General features: G+C 37.8%; 1 protein-coding gene across 1 annotated transcript in view; it reads left to right on the top strand.

Moving 5' to 3' along the window:
- The window catches only part of LOC131425424 (dopamine receptor 2), a 330,562-nt gene that overhangs the window by 156,004 nt on the left and 156,621 nt on the right, over positions 1-17,937 (top strand). The window contains exon 3 of the mRNA XM_058587330.1: positions 15,321-15,405. Within this exon, the coding sequence (XP_058443313.1) occupies positions 15,321-15,405 (85 nt within the window). The remainder of the gene's footprint in view (positions 1-15,320; positions 15,406-17,937) is intronic.

Here is a 17,937-nt window from a genome sequence, read left to right on the forward strand (position 1 = left end):
ACCTCGTACTATTCACGCATATGTTTTCGTAAAAACAAACTCCATTATATGTCTAAGTTAAAATATTATCGCAATAAAACTTGCTATTTTCTTCAGCTTAAGAAAACAGTGTCCCTTTTTCTACCTTTTTGCAGATTTTATATACGCTTCCAATAAAAGTTATAAGGTTTCATATGACTTTTATTTAATATAATAAGCATGCAATCCATAGAAAATTGTAATGAATATTAAAATTATATTGGCTTAAGTTTTATCGACTTTTCGCATAACTTGTATGTATGGTATTCTTATCTATTTCATAAAGATTATTAAGATATAAAATTTATTGAACATCAGTTAGATTTTATAAAAAGTTCCATTAATGGTCATAAGTTGTCATATATCTTTTATGGAATATCATCTACATATAATTTATATTACACATCCAATGAATATAAATTATGTAATGTGTGAGGTTTCATCGGATTTCCATATAAAGTATATGAGATATTCTTATAATTTTTATTATGGTAAAGTCTATTTACATTTAACGTACACTTTAAATAACGATTATAGATTTCCATATAACTTCTATAAATTATATTGTTCATATGATTCATATGACAATTCTAATGAATATAAATAAGATTTTCATTTCAGTGGGGTGTCTATGATTGATATTTTAACGCATTGTGACAGAAAAAATCGCATCCAACTCTGGAAGTTGACGATACGAAAATTTCAGAAAATTATGAATTTTTGAAGAACTTATTTACGTTAAAATCCTTTTTAATATATACATTAAAGATCTGTTTATTGTTTACAGTATTCATACAGGACATTTCTATAACTTGACTTGACGGTATTGAATACAATTTATATACCGAAAAATGACTTAGGAAACATGTATTCTGTTCATGTGGTGTGTACGAAATAGAACAAAACACGTAACGTTCGTGTTGTGTTTTCTTCTTCCGCGTTGCACGTACCGGTGTTGTACATATTGTCATTCTATATGGTGATTTGAAAACTTTGACACTCATCGCCCTGTCACTGCGGAACCGAAAGTAAGATCCGGATAAAATTTCACAGTCGCTTCTGAGACAATGTGAGCTTCAATTTAAACTAAAATTTGTGAAAATCGGTTCAAACATCGCTAAGAAATCGAAGTGATTTCTATTTTTGGAGTTTTCCTTCACTACTTTCGGCGCTTCCGGAACAGGAAACGGGGAGACCAGTAGTGGCAAATTAAGTTTATGTGCACACAAACTAACAAGTTCTGAAAACAAGAAGAATTTATCAAACAATTTTATGGGATTTGTACCTGTTTTTGACCATCGTTCTTGAAAAACAATACTCATGAAATTGGAAATTTTCCACTTATCACGCTTTCGTTTCGGAACCGGAAGTCGGATCAAAATAAAATTCAATATCAGGCTATGGGATCATAAGACCTTTCATTTAAATCTAAGTTTGTGAAAATCGGTTCAGCCATATCCAAGAAAAATGAGTGCATTTTTTTACATTCATACACACACAGAGGCATTATCTCAAAATTTGGTTATATTTGATTGATATATTCATTTTAGAGTATGATTTCCTGTTTATGGTGACCTCGGCTGTTCTGTACGAACGCCATACGGTCGATCTAATGTTTGATCACTTTCTCGCACAAATCGGGTTGTATTTCACTGATAACACGCTCAATATTGTCCTCCAAAGCATTCAAAGTGTTGGGCTTGTTTGCATAAACCAGCAACTTAAAATAACCCCGTCAAAAGTACTCAGAGGGAGTCGGATCGCACGATCTAGACGACCAATTGATTCATGGCGTACAAAACCATTGCATGGCTAGTGCGACGATCCCACTGACACTAAAAATCCTTCCAGGTCGGAGCTCGAACATACGACAACTGGCTTGTAAGACCAGCGCCCTATGCATTAAGCCGTCAACTCTAGAATTATTTACAAATACGATTTAAATATATGTCAAACATACTCAAATTTTGAAACAAACGTGTAAACTTACAAAAATATGTCAGAATGCATTAAATATATGTTAGATCAACTGTACAAAAACGTCATTTTTGACATTCGAATATGTTTTGTCTTGGAAAAAGTATACTTACACGATTTTTCTAAGTGTGTATGTCTATAGTAAGATCTTAAAACTGTTTCCAAACTAGAATGATAATAATTCTATTTATCGAATATATAAGCATGATTAGCAGAGTATCGAACAACAAGCATTCACATGAGAGTAGCGTGTAGATGTCGGAATGATTTAATTGAATTGAGACCTGTCTGAACATAATTCAATCTGAACCAGTTTTTCGTTCCATCGCTTTGCTCCAGGAAGAATTTTCGACAGCGCAATCTACGTGCTTTCGCATCCGACTAGATTAATTCTGGCATTCGGGGTATTCATTTCAAAGAAAGGAAAGTCCAAGGAAAAGCCCCTGCTGCTCATTACAGTACTTAAATCCCGGTAGTTCACGGAATCATTGCTCGACTTATTTTCAATTTAGCAACCTCAGCTCTTAGAAGTTCCCAGTATCCTTTCGATACTTGATGCTGAAAGGATCTCTTTTCATTCGAGTGGTTTACTGTTCTCTCACTTTCCGCCTTCTCGGTTCTGTTTGGTATTCCAGGTTGATCCACCACTCGTCGGCAGAGTTATTCAGTATTCCACAAGAAAAGACCACGCATTTTACAAATGCCATACGTCATCACTAAGCGTGACCTTACTCCTCATGCGAACAACATGGCTCCGCTCCGCTCTACACAGCGATATTGGATACCGGTTAAGCAATGCGATTATTGCGCTCGAAAGTATCTTCCGGTTAGTGGGAACGGTTGAGTGTAGGCGGAAGCAAAAGCAAGCGGTAAAAACAAACCGATTACGGTTATTTGATCGGCGGGAGAGTGCTCCATTGGAATGCAGGAGGGCGAATCGCACATTCGATACGGATTCGAATTCCGACGTGACCTTAACGTAAATGTGGCCACCGTACGGTTCAACTAGGGTGAAAGCGTTTACATTTCTGCACGATTCCCGAGCAGGCAGCAACCGGAACTGATATGTGCACGTGTTTTTTTTTTTTTGTTCATTGTTCTTCTTTTTCTCACTCTCTGTGGCACTTCCGGGATCGTGGATCAAGATAGAGGCTGTAGCAATCACGCGGTGAATGTTGAGTAATTGTGTAGTTTTTGGCTTTCCCGGTTTGCCGATGAAAGCCTATTCCGATTGGGTTCCCGTTTGATGTGATTTCCACCGCCAAAATCTTTGCTGTAGGGTTGTTTTCCATTCGGCTAGCTGTTCAATTGTTGGTTCGGTTTTATTGGGGCTCAACCAAATAAATAAGACGTGCCTCGACGAAGATTTCCTCTTGCGGTAACACTTGGAGCACAATTTGTCTATCGAGTTAGATTAATGAGTTTGCTTTGAACTAAAAGGACGCTTGGTTTATTTATAGGAGGAGAATAATTCGCAAATGAAATGATAGAATAATAATGCTCTCAAACATAAAATTTATTTGAAAATTCAAATTCAATTCAAAATCTTTGCATTCTGTTCTAAAGTTAATTTAAAAACTTTTTGCTTTTCAGCTTCAGAGCTTTTTTCGATTCAGCTCGACGAACTGAGAAAATGTATCTTTGTGTGGCTTTGTGTTTATGTGTGTATGTATGTAACAAAAATATGCACTCAATTTTCTCGGAAATGGTTTACCTAATTTTCCAAACATAGACTCAAACAAAAGGTATTGAAGTCATTCACAAATTTCCAGAACATTTAATCCAGATCCGACTTTCGGTTTCAGAACTAGAGCGCGTTAAGCAGGAAATCTTGTATGTGTATTTTTTCACAAACGATGGCAAAACCATGTATAAATCCCATAAAACTTTCTGATAAATTCTCCTAGTTGGCAGAACTTTTCAGTTTGTGAGCATATACTGAGTTCCTCATTTCCAGTGCCAGAAGCACCGAACATGGTGAAGAACAGCTCCAAAAATGGAACTTAATTCTATTTCTCAGCGTTGCTTGAACTGATTTTCACAAATCTTGATTTAAATTAAAGCTTATATTGTCTCAAAAGCTACTGTGAAATTTCATCCGGATCCGACTTTCGCTTCAGCAATTACAGGGCGCTAAGTGTCAAAGCTTTCAAACCGCCATATAAAATGACAATACAAAGCCGATACGCATCGTTACGTGCTGGCACGAAAGAAGAACACACAACACGCCTTTACCAACGATGCACAAACCGAAGCTGATTACTTACTCACTTTCCTCAGATATATCATGATCATCTTTCACAAACTTAGGTTCAAACAAAGGCCTATTGTTCCATAAAAAGCTTTAGAATTTCATACGGATTCAACCGTAGAAAGATTTCTGAACTGGGCTCGAAAATATTCCAACCGTTAGTCATTGTTCGTAGACGGCGTATCAAATCAATTCCGGCTATCCTGGAAACCGATTTCCGATTCTGGAAGCACCAAAAATAGCAACATTACACCTCTAAGTGGATTAAAACAGGTTTTTCTTTTATTGAATCTCAGTTTGTTGAATACGGTTCTACCATCTGTGAAGAGTCGATGTCCCTTTAAAATTGTTAAACCACTATTTTCGACACTTCCGGAACTGTAAACCGAGAGTTTGTACAGCCAAGGTTCGCATGTTTAACCATAAAATAAAGATACTTAAATTAGAAAAATTTTAAGCACAATCACGATGTGTTTCTGTGCTCTTTGCATCGTCAATTTGAACGATGATATAAAATTTCTAACATTCATCTTTTTATAATACCGGAATCGGAAGTAAGATTATTTTTAAATCTATGTTTTGGAATGTTTTAACCCTTATTTCCAGTACTCCCGGAAACGGAAACTATATTCGATTCACAATCAATGATTTAGACCTACGAATTGGAGTGGTTTTTGGAACTGTTTCGTTGAGTTTTGGCGTTTCTTACATCATCGCATCGTCACAAGCCTCCTGAATTTTTCAGAGACGGTTAGACCGATTTTTACAAACTTCGATATTAAATAATCGGCAATTTAGATTGTATATTGAAGATTTTAGAATTGAAGATCGTTTTTTACTTAAGAAGGTACATTTTTTTATGTTTTCCTGGCCCAACTTCCCGAAATAATATCCAAGTAAGAGAAAATTAAATCGACACTCTAAAACATACAGAAAATTGATAACAAATCGCAATATATTTCATTTAAACAAGTTGCGAAATTAACATTGGACTTAAATATAATCCGTACCTTTAAAGACCTGTCGCGGGTTGGCGGTTCAATGCATAGGACGCTGGTCTTACAAGCTAGCTGTCGTATGTTCGAGCCCCGACCTGGAAGGGTTCTCAGTGTCAGTAGTGTCTGTACACTAAGAATCGGCTGCGAAGTCTGTTGAAACAGAAAGGCCAAATTCCACAAACGGAATGTAATGCCTAGACTTTGCTTTTTATCTTTGAAGAGTGAAGAAATTGCAGCTAAAACAATTTAATGGTAATCGAAATGGTTTTTGATAAAAATATTCATTAAAATCCCGACATTATAGAGATGTTTAGACATGACCGTAATAGTTGAATAGTAGTTTATTAACTCTGGATTGCCCAAAGAAGTCATTTTTACTGCTTTCTGATTCGAATTAGGAAAACAGTATGTACACAATGTCACAACTGCATAAAATGTTGTTACTTTTTGCCTTTCTCATATAGAATGGTTATGCAATCACTGTGAAAACCTACTTTTGAACCGAGGGCCGAGTTTCATATCCCATTCGACTTAGCTCGCCGAGTACGCAAAATGTTTGTGTGTGTATGTATGTGTGTGTATGTGTGCGCATGTGTGTAAGTAACGTTTTTTTTGCACTAACTTTTCTCGGAGGTGGCTGATCCGATTTTCACAGGTTTTATAGTAAACAAATTGTAATATGCAGTGTTGGTGATTGCCTATAATTCGGCAGAAAGCGACTCGATATTTTTCTACATTGTATACAACATCGTCATTCTGGTAGATGATGTTACAAGAACTTGCTGCCTCTCAAACCTAATAGATACAGTTTTGCAATGATCGGAGCTGTGTGGAATTCACCAAAAGAGAATCTCAAGTTGACCATTTTCGCAGAAAATCGAATCGATGACTTGGTGATTCTCATACTAGGTTACAATATTTCAAAACCCTTGTGTAAATGCTCCACAGACATTTTCATAGACACAACTTATACAAAGGTTATATGCATCATTAGAATAAGCGGTAATAGTAAAATGATTCTATCGCAATTATCCACTGCCCGTATTGAATCGGATAGCAAAACGAGAATGAGCGACCGTTTGTTGCTTCAGAGCGAATCCTCGCAGCAGCGTGCTAACCCGTGATACTCAGACGGGTCATCGAGAGATATCCGTCTCTCTTTGATGGCACTGATTGAATCGTGTGAAGTGTTGCTAGAGATCATTCTTTGATACGATAAAAGCCATATTTGATTGTATCACTGTAAATGATATGGAAAATACAGAAAATACAATAAAAATTAAACAATTTTTTTATATATTAGTTATTACACGGAATTAGAAGTCCCGGGAAAAAAAGAAAAAGTCGATATTTTACCGTGAAAACTTTTATATTCTTCAGTAAGGAGTATATCGAAAATTAGCTATCCACATACATTTGTGTTGTACGCATGTTTTTGTGATGGTTTTTTATGCTTTCGTTTGTTTACTTGTTTGTGCGGTTGCAATTCTGTGTTTTCAAAACGTCGCGTATTGAAAAGAGAGTGAAAATTAAGGTTCTGGATGCATGGCGAAGTGAGAAGGGTACTACTTTGCGAAAATTGGCAAAGCGGTTTGGAATTTATCATGCCAGTGTTAAAACCATCATTAATAAGTTTTGGCAACACTATTCTTTGGATAAGCTACCAGGAAGAGGCAGAAAACCCGGTTCTTCCAACCCGAAACTGGATCAGAAAGTGGTATATCTAATCATGAAGAACAAATCAATGTCAAGACATAATTTTGCCAAAAAAAAGCAGGAACGAGTGTCGGAATGATCGGTATCAAGAGGCGAAATCACCTGAAGACCTACAAGAAGCAGAAAATCTCGAAACAAAGTGTAGAACAGAAGAAGCGAGCAGCAACAAGGGCCCGGAAATTGTATTCGCGTCTTTTGCAGTGTCCGAATGCATGCGTTTTGATGGATGATGAGACTTATGTAAAGGAGGACTCAAAAACCCTTCCAGGTCCAAAATACTTTACTGTCGTCGTTGGGGAGGATGTGAGCGATGTGGACTGGTCAGTTCAAGTGCAGAAATTCGGTCGAAAGGTACTGGTATGGCAAGCAATATGTTCCTGTGGTTTGAAGTCAACCATTTTTCACACTATCGGAACTATAAATGCAGAAGTCTATCGATCTGAGTGTCTCCAGAAGAGATTGCTGTAAGAGTTTGTTTTGGGCCATCTCGAGGTTTGTTCTCAATAAAAATATACACGGTTCGAAACTTTCCACGTCACGTTCACGTTCTTTCGGCCCGGAAGTTTTCATTCTATGTAGTAAGTTAGGATCCTAATCACATTGATATTGTTAATTTGACAGAATTCACTATGAAATAGTGATTATAGCAACAAAAGACTTCGTTTTACCTTCAGCTGGTTGATACTGATGATGATGTTCATACACTATTTTGATTACACCCGATGAAATGCTATTTGATATAAATTTAATCTCTAGAAGAAACAGAAGCGCAGCGCTTCGCTTGTTTCAAACACACAGAAGGTACAGCGTTTGAGTTAGCATAGTGATAGCCTGCGCTCCTGTTACTTCTGTGTATGATATCCAAGCAAAATAGGGTAAATTGATTGGCTGCATAACATGCTTTGTGATTAAATATGTTTTCTTATCATTATAATTATCAATCACAGCATATATGTCATTAATATTTGCTTTTACCTTTTTACCTTTTTTTATAAATATAAAAAATAGATATAGAATTCGCTCAAACTTTCGAAAATTTTTCCGAGGCCCGGAGGGCCGAATGACATATACCAATCGATTCAGCTCGACGAACTGAGCAAATGTCTGTGTGTGTGGGTGTGTGTATGTGTGTGTGTGTCTGTATGTGTGTTGTCAACTAAGAGGTCGAGATCTCAGAGATGGCTGGACCGATTTTGATCAAACTAGTCGCAAATGAAAGGTCTCCCCGTCACCCAGAACGCTATTGAATGGTTTTGAGATCGGATGTTTACTTTTTGAGTTCAACGAAGTTTTATGTCAAAATTTTCAGTTTTTTGACAGTATCTGTCACAATTGACCTTGAAAACAGAATATGTTTTCAGACTTAGATTCCGCACGGTAATAGCTATCCAACAAGCCATAGATTGTTAAAATCCGTCCATTTTTAACGGAGATATCGAATTTTTTGTGTAAGCGACTTTTCCCCCATATTCCAGCAGTAGAAGTTCTGAGCGCTGTATGGCAAAGAAAGGCTTGGGAGCAACGTAAAACACGATTTTTTATACTATTACATACAATAGTTTCTAAGTACCAAAAAGACTGTGAACAGCATTATTTTTCATGACATTTTGCCTCGGACCAATTTTAGCACGGTTCGTTTTTGGCAACATAATCGTTCGAATATGACATATTGGAAAGATGGCAGTACTTCCGAATTCTGAACAATATCATAATTATATTGATTTAAACTGCTTACAGCAATAAATGCTGGAAGAACAAAACACCCATATACCATTTGAATCAGTTCGTCGAGATCAGCAAATGCGTATGTGACAAATAATTTCACTCAATTTTTTACCTTATTTTCGAAGATGACTCAACTGTTTTCTACAAACTCAGATTCATATGAAAATTCGTATGCTCCTAAACAAGGTTCCTGAATTATGTTTGAATCCGACTTCTGGTTCCGGAACTACAGGATGATATGTGAAACGAAATTAAAATTGTGTAACTTATTTTCCTCGTAGATGGCTGAACCGATCTAGGATTCTAATGATATCTAAGAATCATCTAAGATTTGCTGATTTGAAAAGTCGACAACCAAATAAACTTATTTCAGTTTTAGTGGTATTCAGTTTTCGATTCGGAAGGCACCCAACTATTTAACTCGTACTACGATTTCTCAAAGATGTCTATACTGATTTTTAAACATATTGAAACAAATGTAAACTAATCAGGTGAATTTGTCTGCCTTCGGCTACACCGATTTTCGAATTCCGGCTCCAGTATCGAATCGTTTCTCAAAGCTCAATCGTTTTCTCAAATAAAGCCAAATCGAATTTCAGAAAAAAATTCAAATTAGAATAAACTTATAGTCCCACACAAAATTAATTAATTTTATTCAATGCTGACTTCCGATTCTGGAATTACAGGAGGATGAATTTTTAAAATTGAAGATGATAATCTCGAAAAGCTTGAAAGTTGGACTCAAAACTATTGCAATTTATTCGTCATATGGCCATACGAATCGGTTTGGTTTATGCTGGTTCCTGAATACCGGCTCTGGAAGTACCTTAAATTACCGTAAATTCTAAAGTGGGACTTACTTCGACATATCATGAAAAGTTTAATCGATTGTAACCTTTTTGGATAGAGTAATGAGTGATTAAAATGTCAAATTGCAGCTTAAAACGACGGTCATTAAAATAATGTCATGAAAACCGAAGAATATTCATGAAAAAAACACATGCGGATTGATAAAAAAAGGTATCATCTCACTGATAGGTGGATTAAGCACGTTTTTATTTATGATATTACTCCGCCAAGATTCCTGAATATTAACTTAACTAAAATCATCAATGCACAGCTTTAGTATAACTGTTTGATGGTATCATCTCTCAATAGTCATATTATGCCAAATTTATTACTTTCGCAGAAACATCAGAAACAATTTTCTAAATCAATCATTTCCGATTTACTGGTTCGATGTTTTTTGTTGAATTCAGATCTTTACTGATCTCGATTATACAAAAATCGAAATCACTTAGAGATCAGAACAGTTGTGATTAATCAACGATGATTTCTTCCTAGGCAATTCATAACTTGTGATGAAATCAGTAGTGATATTTTCAATGATACGCTAAGATCAGCAGTGATCTTAGTTCACCAATGATTTTTGATTTTCAGTGCTGCCAAAAATCGTGAACCGATTTAGCGAAATTAAGTTTGCTTGGCTATCAATTAATGAATTTTGTAAACTGGAAAGGTATACTAATCAGTTCTAGATAATTTGCTTCTATCGTAACTTAAGTAATCACGTTCATTTTGCAACTTTTTCAACACGACAAACTACTAACAGTCATTTATCTGTGAATTAATCATCTCTTAGCTTAACCAGTTTCCGAGCCATCGAAAAAGTTGGTTTGTACAGAGGAACTGATTCTCAAAATTATGTCAATGCGGTTGACATGCTTGATGTTGCAAAATATTAACAACTTTGATCTAGGTCGCTTTGTACATTAGAATTTAGTAATAACTGCTGTCCTACGAATGCTCCTACTCAATTGCAATGTGTACTGATAAGTACAAATTCCACATCAGAACCATAAACAAATGAATGCACATTACTTTTGCTCGAAACCTCCACCTAAACTCTAATGGAAGAGTTGTTTAACAAGCATCGATAAAGCCATCAATCGTTTGCTCGTTATTCCCTTCTATCGGGGGTAGAATTATAAAGTGCACTTTCATCTCGACTTTTGCAGATCGGGATCATTAATTTTAAAAGCTAATTAGCTGTTTATTTCTGCATTAAACATTGATTAGACTCACAACCTCCCCCTGAACAATAATTGACACGGAGGGGTTGTACTTCTCCTGCATAGAGGATGAGATTTTAATGTTTTGATTGTAATGTATGCTACGCTCCACCCGATGGGATTATTTTATGATAAGCAACGATTTTTTATGAGTTAGAATATAGGATGGAATATTTCAAAGTCATGTTTCTGACGTAGGATTACGTCTTTCTTCACTATACTAGTCTTGGTGTATTGTCTTAATTTCACAACACGAGAGTGTGACGAAATTACTCCAGATTTCATTTCCTATTAACTTTTTCTCTGTTTGAGTAATTCCTTTAATTCTTTCACCAAACGAAAGGAAGAAGGTGTAAAACTACTGCGAACTTCACACCAAACGAGTGCAAATAACGCCATTATTTCGCTATTTCGCGTTCGAGAAAAATGGCCACGAACTCTCTCCATCGTAGACAAAAAACAAACACAATGCCTGAAATGAGTCCTGAACAACATTTGTATGTACATCTAAATCTTCACCTTACCCATTCACACCTTAGTCCTGAGATGTTTTTTTAGGTATCTAGCAAACGATCCATGGCCGCTCTTCGCCAGCTACTCAAGGCCCGGATTCTTCGTAAATCCACCTCCACTTGATCGATTTACCTTGCTTCAGTGCCCCTCTTGTTTCTTGTGCCTACCGAATCAGATTCAAGAACCATTTTCACCGGGTTGCCTACCGGCATTCTAGCGCAGCCCGTCGTAGGCGTCCAATTTTAGCTCTCCGCGCGATAGGTGATTCTCCAAGCAGGTATTTCAATTCGTGGTTCATATGCCGTCTCCACGTTTTGTCTTCCATCTGCACTCCGCCACATCTATGTACCTATCCGCAGCACCTTTCTTTGAAAACACTAAGGACGCGGTGGCCCTTTGCCAAAATAGTTCAGGTCCAAGAGGCCATAGAGAACAACATCTCGTCGTGGGCAGCTGTCGTAGGTTTATTCCAGCTGCGCGTAAAATGCGCTTCATCGGATCGCGTCTCATGTGATCAGCGTACGTTGATGATGCTTTAATTCAAGAAACGGTCTTTAATCTTCAACCCACTCATAATGTCGCCGATTGATTCCTATCCCACCACGCACTGACGCATCTTGCCTTACACTATGAAGCCAATTTTTAGCACACTAGATGTATCAACGCTCTGGTAGAAGATAGCCGCTTGATATCCGCTTTTTCACCCCTTCTGTCCCGTCCAACAAAGTTCCTGCAGTGCTACAATACCGATTTTCCGAGTTTGTAACTACCAATCGTTGTCCTTTATTCTTCGCCTGGGTCAATACCGATTGTTCCGATTCGTATATATTGCTAGATTAATCGTAACGTGTATTTTCCTGGCGGCTCGTTAGGCCTGTCCCAACCCTCTGTTTCACCAGAGGGCTATCGTAGGTGAGTCTTTGTTGTATGCCACCACACATAACTGTCATCTGCGACAGGTATTAATTTCGGCGTACGGTAGGGTTATCACGCCCTTATTCGCCTACACCCTCTCATTCTGCTACTACCGCGGAAGGCGGAAGCCGGTCATCATAAGAGACACGTGGAGGCATGAGAGAAGGACATGTAAGTGGCGACTCATGATTTGACGACGTTCGTAAGTCGAGTTAGTTCGTAAGAAAAGTTCACGTTATTTAGAATTTACTTCGTAAAAAAAGTTTGTGTAGTGACTGTTTTATAACCGTATCATATGGATATTTTCGGAATGGTTTTGAAGAGCAGATGTCGGAGAACAAATGCTTGGTCGTTCCAAAATCCAATATGAAGAGTTCCCGTTTTTTTATATTCTTTTAAAACTCTTACATATGAGTATCATCGGAATGGATTTCAAGGAACCGTCGCCATCCTGGATTTCAAAATGACCTCAAACATCGTTTTACAGCAGCTAGTTACCAAATCTGTTACGAAAATATTCATATTATTAGGGTTTTCAAAGAATATCAATAAACCGGAAGTCGCCATTTTTCAGAAAGAATTCCACAGTACAGCATTTCTATGGGCCAGAAATTAATCCTAAGTAGCAGTTACTTTGGCTGAAAATGCAAATCCGGAATGAAATAATCAGCATCAAAATTCTGTATGTTGCTATTTTATTCACGTAAAAAGAAAACCCTTTACAAAAATTACTTCAGTATTGATTTAATCCGCACTGTGAACCGTTCTGCTTCAGAACGAACAGAAAAAGTTATGCCTTTTGCACCTTGGAAAACGAACGATTATGTCCTCCCGATCTAATACGTTCATCGTTCGCACTATTGGATTTGTTAAGTGCATCGTTCGCAGTGCGGTTTTCGCTTCAAATAAGAGCGGAAAATAAATCGTAGTATGAACACAACGGAAAGAATATACAAATCGACATTTCTAAGGGCCATAAATTAGAGTGCTATTCTCCGAAATTACGATCAAATTATTTAGCTTCTGGCCATTTTCAGTGCTTCCACTTCAAATTTGATTGCCTCATATTCATAAATTTGATTTTATAAAATCCAATTTCAATCAGAATAAGAGTCGTCACTAATACATACAACGTCCAGCTTCAGTAAGGGTGCCACGATTTGCACTCGGTGCTGTACGCTGGCGCGGTAGAGAAAGGCAAGGTAGAAAATAATTAGCAACTATGTTGAAAGTCGGAAAAATGGTAACCATCGGCTCTTTTCAGAATCCTAAACATTTTACAAAGAGCTACACAGAAAAAATTTATGAATTTTACAGGTGACATAATTCTACAAACGATACAATTCATAACTACTTAACTCTCCAAATGACGCAATATTCCGCTCGTACAGAATTTTACAGATTCCGAATGTAATTTGCACTCGGTTACCAAATACCGCTGTTTGGATTTATATGTCTGAATAGTTCATCAAGCAGATGGGCTTCTGTGGTTCAGTCAATTACCTGCTGTACATTGTGATCTGATGATTCTTGGTTAAAGTCGCGCTGTTGCTATCGGGGTCTTTTGTTTTTTTTTTCATTCGACGTCAAGCCATGTAATTTTCAAATCACACAATTTTACATGTTCTTGAATATGCGCCCTTATTCTGAATAACGACGTGTATTGGTTTTTCGATCGAATATGGTTCGGTCGAATCCTAGCTACCCTTGATTTTGCTAGCGTTATTAGGAACGATACGTCGTTATTCAGAATAAGGGTGATGAATTTGCGTGAAATACGACGCTCCATTTATGTGCATCTTATGTGATGTAAAATCACAGTAATTTTTCGAACTGTGTATTGAGTGTCCGTAATTCAATACTAAACTTATCAATGAGTTTTTCCCTTGCTCTTCAATGTGTATGTGTTCATACTCGAGCATCGAAGCGATTTGCACTCTGTGTAGTTCTTTAGTGGAATTATAGTCCATTTTGGGGTTGTGTTTGCTTTTTGCGCAATTCACAATTAGCATCTGCGTCATAATATAGTTGCTGGTCGTTTGCATTCGAACAAAATTCACGTAGAAGTGAACACCAGAGAAAATTCAATGAATCGGCCGTTCTTAGGGTTATAGAATTCGTAATAATGAGTTTATCTTTCTTTACGGTTCACGGTTTAATATCAATTGTGATTGCTTTGCTTCTAGATTATTTCAGCGCGAATATTTTAAGTTTTAAAAAAATCCAGCCTCGAAAGAATGGCATCGAGTAAAATATTACGCAAACTTTGAGCACAACTTTTGTCTCAAACTTCCTGAGAACCTTTTTTCTGAAGTCGATTTCACCCTATCAGTAAAACATGTCACTCGCAATTAGCAATAAAATCACTAACTCGAGAGATAAACAAAAACTCCCGACTTCCCGTCTTGTCTTCCCGCATCCATAGTCCCAGAACATGTCACCCGAGATTCATCGCAAATGCTCGCGAAAATTAATGACGGAATCCCTCCCGGCTCTTTGGGATCGGATTCGCACTCATTTCTTTATTAGAAGAACATTTCACTTTTTGCCACCATTCCGGGGTTTGCTGACATCCGAGAGAATGTGGCTGCTTCAGAGATGGCGCCATTCGCGATACTGCTGGCATGATATATTGTCTGTCACCGCACTAGGTGTTGATTTAAATTCCTGGTCCCGACGCAAAATGCTCTAGGCTCGGCAACCGGTTCAGTATGGGGACATTCTTCCCCCCGTTGCTCCATTTTTCAACACGGTTTCTTTTGACGATGCGGTGATTATAATTTTCCTGGTGGATCAATCCTGGTTGTGGTTTTATCTGCGGTTCACAGGTCTCTCTCTCTGACAGGTAAGTTTAAATTGAAATTCTGATTGCTCTGAGTGAGATAAAAGTCTATTTTGATGCCAGAACTGTCAGATTGAGCGCCTGGAAACAAATTTTGTACACAGTAGGCCTGGTTCGGAGTTTCCTGAGCCGTCTGTTTAGTAGTTATTCACGTGATTCTGGCATGAATATACAATTGTGGTTCCTACATATGCTACTCGTAAAAAAACCATTTCACAAGCTAATCTACAAGTGTTTGAATTGTATTCAAAAAATAATACTCATCCCAAAACGTCTCTCCAAATTTCTTTCAGGGCATTCGTGCGGATACTGTGTGTTTGCTGTCCCCGGAAGATCCGACGAAAATATCAGCCAACAATGCGTTCGAAAGCGTCTCAGGTGAGTGCCATGTCGATTACTTGAACCAGCAAACCAAGAATAGGAAACATAACTCAACATCTACCTAGCCTGTGTCCCTGTCCCGATACGAGCACATTCGGTACATTCGTCCAGACTGGCGCTCTTTGACATAACCAACAAAGGAAAAAAACATTTCCGTCCCGAAGGACTTGACAGCCTTTGCAACGAAACCAACCAACCAACCAACAGAGAGAGAGAGAGCTATTGCTACCTTTGTTGCGGTATGGCATTGTTGGAATGTTCGGAAAGAGCTCCAGTACACAACTTGTAATGGCCAACAACAAACCCGAAGGATTTTTACGACAAATTTTCTCGTTTCCCTGCACCGGCTGTCAATTTGTGTAACTGCCACAGCACCCCATCTTTCTCTCTCTACACTCGTATGCTTTTCTACACAGTGTTTTGTCAACCTCTCTACAAGTGCTGTCTGTATCAAGAAAACCCAAATTAACCAACAAAAGCATGCTTAATACGTTTTTGCTTTTCCCTTTTTCTACCTAAACATCTTCAACATAACCAAGAACCGAACAGTCGACACGCAACAAGGGAACACAAATATGGTCCTTCCTTTCTACAGCCTTCGGATTGACTGTCGAGCAGAACTTTTCGGAATCCTCGGAATATAAATGCGCACTGATGGCGAAACTACCAACTCCTACGTTGCTGCAATCAAAGGAAATGCGATCGCGTTCACAGGATACAGGGAAGAAACTGACGGTTAGGAACCCGTGCCGTTTCAGTGCTACAAGTAAATAGGGAACATAAAAGCAACCAAACTACCGATTATGTGGCTTTTGTTTTTCAACCGATGAAAGAGTAGATATACGAGGAATTACACCACCGCCGTGAAGTCAGATTAGAGCTCTGGGTTCGATATAGGCCGGAGAAAACAAAAAAAAAAACAAACCACAATGCTATTGAAACGAACGATACTGCACTAAACAGAATCAATTGAAGCGATGAAAACCATTTCCCTCCGAATCGGTCATGAATACAGATGTCTTTACTTGTGGGTGGCTAAACAGCTAGCCAACATTAGAAACTCGGCTGCGATGTTGAAAAATATCTTCTTGTTAACTGTTATTGTTATTTTTTTGTATCTGGTAGACGCTCGTTATTTTCCATGACTTTCAGTGGCAAACAATTTATGGAGTATTTCCACAGAAAGCAAAACCGACGGATGGTTTTTAGTGTTTTCTTCACAATGACAAACCCAACTAAATGTCACAGTTTATCCAATGTTGGTATAATTAACGCATCCGGAACGGAATATTGTTTTACTGCATGTCATCTGCAACCGAATCAAATAAGCTTTTGTCTTATAATGCCGCTATGATATTTCAGCAAAACCGATTATAAGAGGGCGTTTGTTTATTTGATACAAAAAAAAATAACTAGGATCTCCTATATGTGGTTGACCCATTTTCGCCGAACGTTATTGATTCGCTAGATACGTCATCATGCTCTAGATTTCCAAGCAATTCATTCAGTGGGGTTATTACGAACAATCTTTCGTTTGTCCTTAACTTGACATATCACGATGACTAAGGCAGTAAGAATTTAACAAATCATGTTCCATAAAGAGAGAGAATATCTCATCGGAAAAAATATTTCGCCTAATAGAGAAGCTCCACCGATTTGATTATCTTCATATGGAATGCAAAAGAAAAGTGAAGTGAAAATTATTTACTTTGTCTTACTAAAGCAGAAAATGAAACACATGATTCTGATTATATATTTAGATCGATTTCATGCAGAAAACAAATGTAGACAACGAAATAAATCCATTTTACACAATTTATCAAACAGAGACTTCTACGATTATTCGCCCATATTCTGAATAACGACGTATTGATTTTTCGATCGAATGTGGTTCGATCGAATCATAGCTACCTTTGATTTTGCTTGCGTTATGGGAAATACAAATGAAATACGAGGGAAAAAAACGATACGACGTTATTCAGAATAAGAGCGATTATTTACTTATTCCCGGTTATCTCGGGTTGGCGGTTCAGTGCATAGGACGCTGGTCTTACAAGCCAGTTGTCGTATGTTCGAGCTCCGACCTGGAAGGGTTCTTAGTGTCAGTAGGATTCATAGTACTAGCCATGCAATGATTCTTTTTTTTTATTCAGGCCTATTTGCGTACAAGCTTTACGTGGCCGATTGAGCCGATTTTTTAAATAAATTTTTTTTGAGTTGGATCTCGTTGTCACCCTTTTTCTAGGGGGAGAGGAGCTTCCATTTCCCTCCTGCGAGGATTGAGGGGCACTTCGTTCGTGGTTCGTCTCGTCATCCATTGCCACATCGATGGTATTGTTGTTGGTTTCATTGCTAGTTGCTGGAGATGAGCCTTGTTGTATATTGTTTGCAGTTGCTGGTTGGTTGGATGGTAAGTTGTTCACTGCAGCTAATGCACTTTGTTCTATAGGGGATACGTTGGATGGTTTCGTTGAAGGGGATGCTTCACTGTTGTTGGTGACTGTTACAGGTGTACTGGGGTTGCTTTGG

This window comes from Malaya genurostris, chromosome 1, assembly GCF_030247185.1.
Source record: "Malaya genurostris strain Urasoe2022 chromosome 1, Malgen_1.1, whole genome shotgun sequence".
Classification (NCBI taxonomy): Eukaryota; Metazoa; Arthropoda; class Insecta; order Diptera; family Culicidae; genus Malaya; species Malaya genurostris.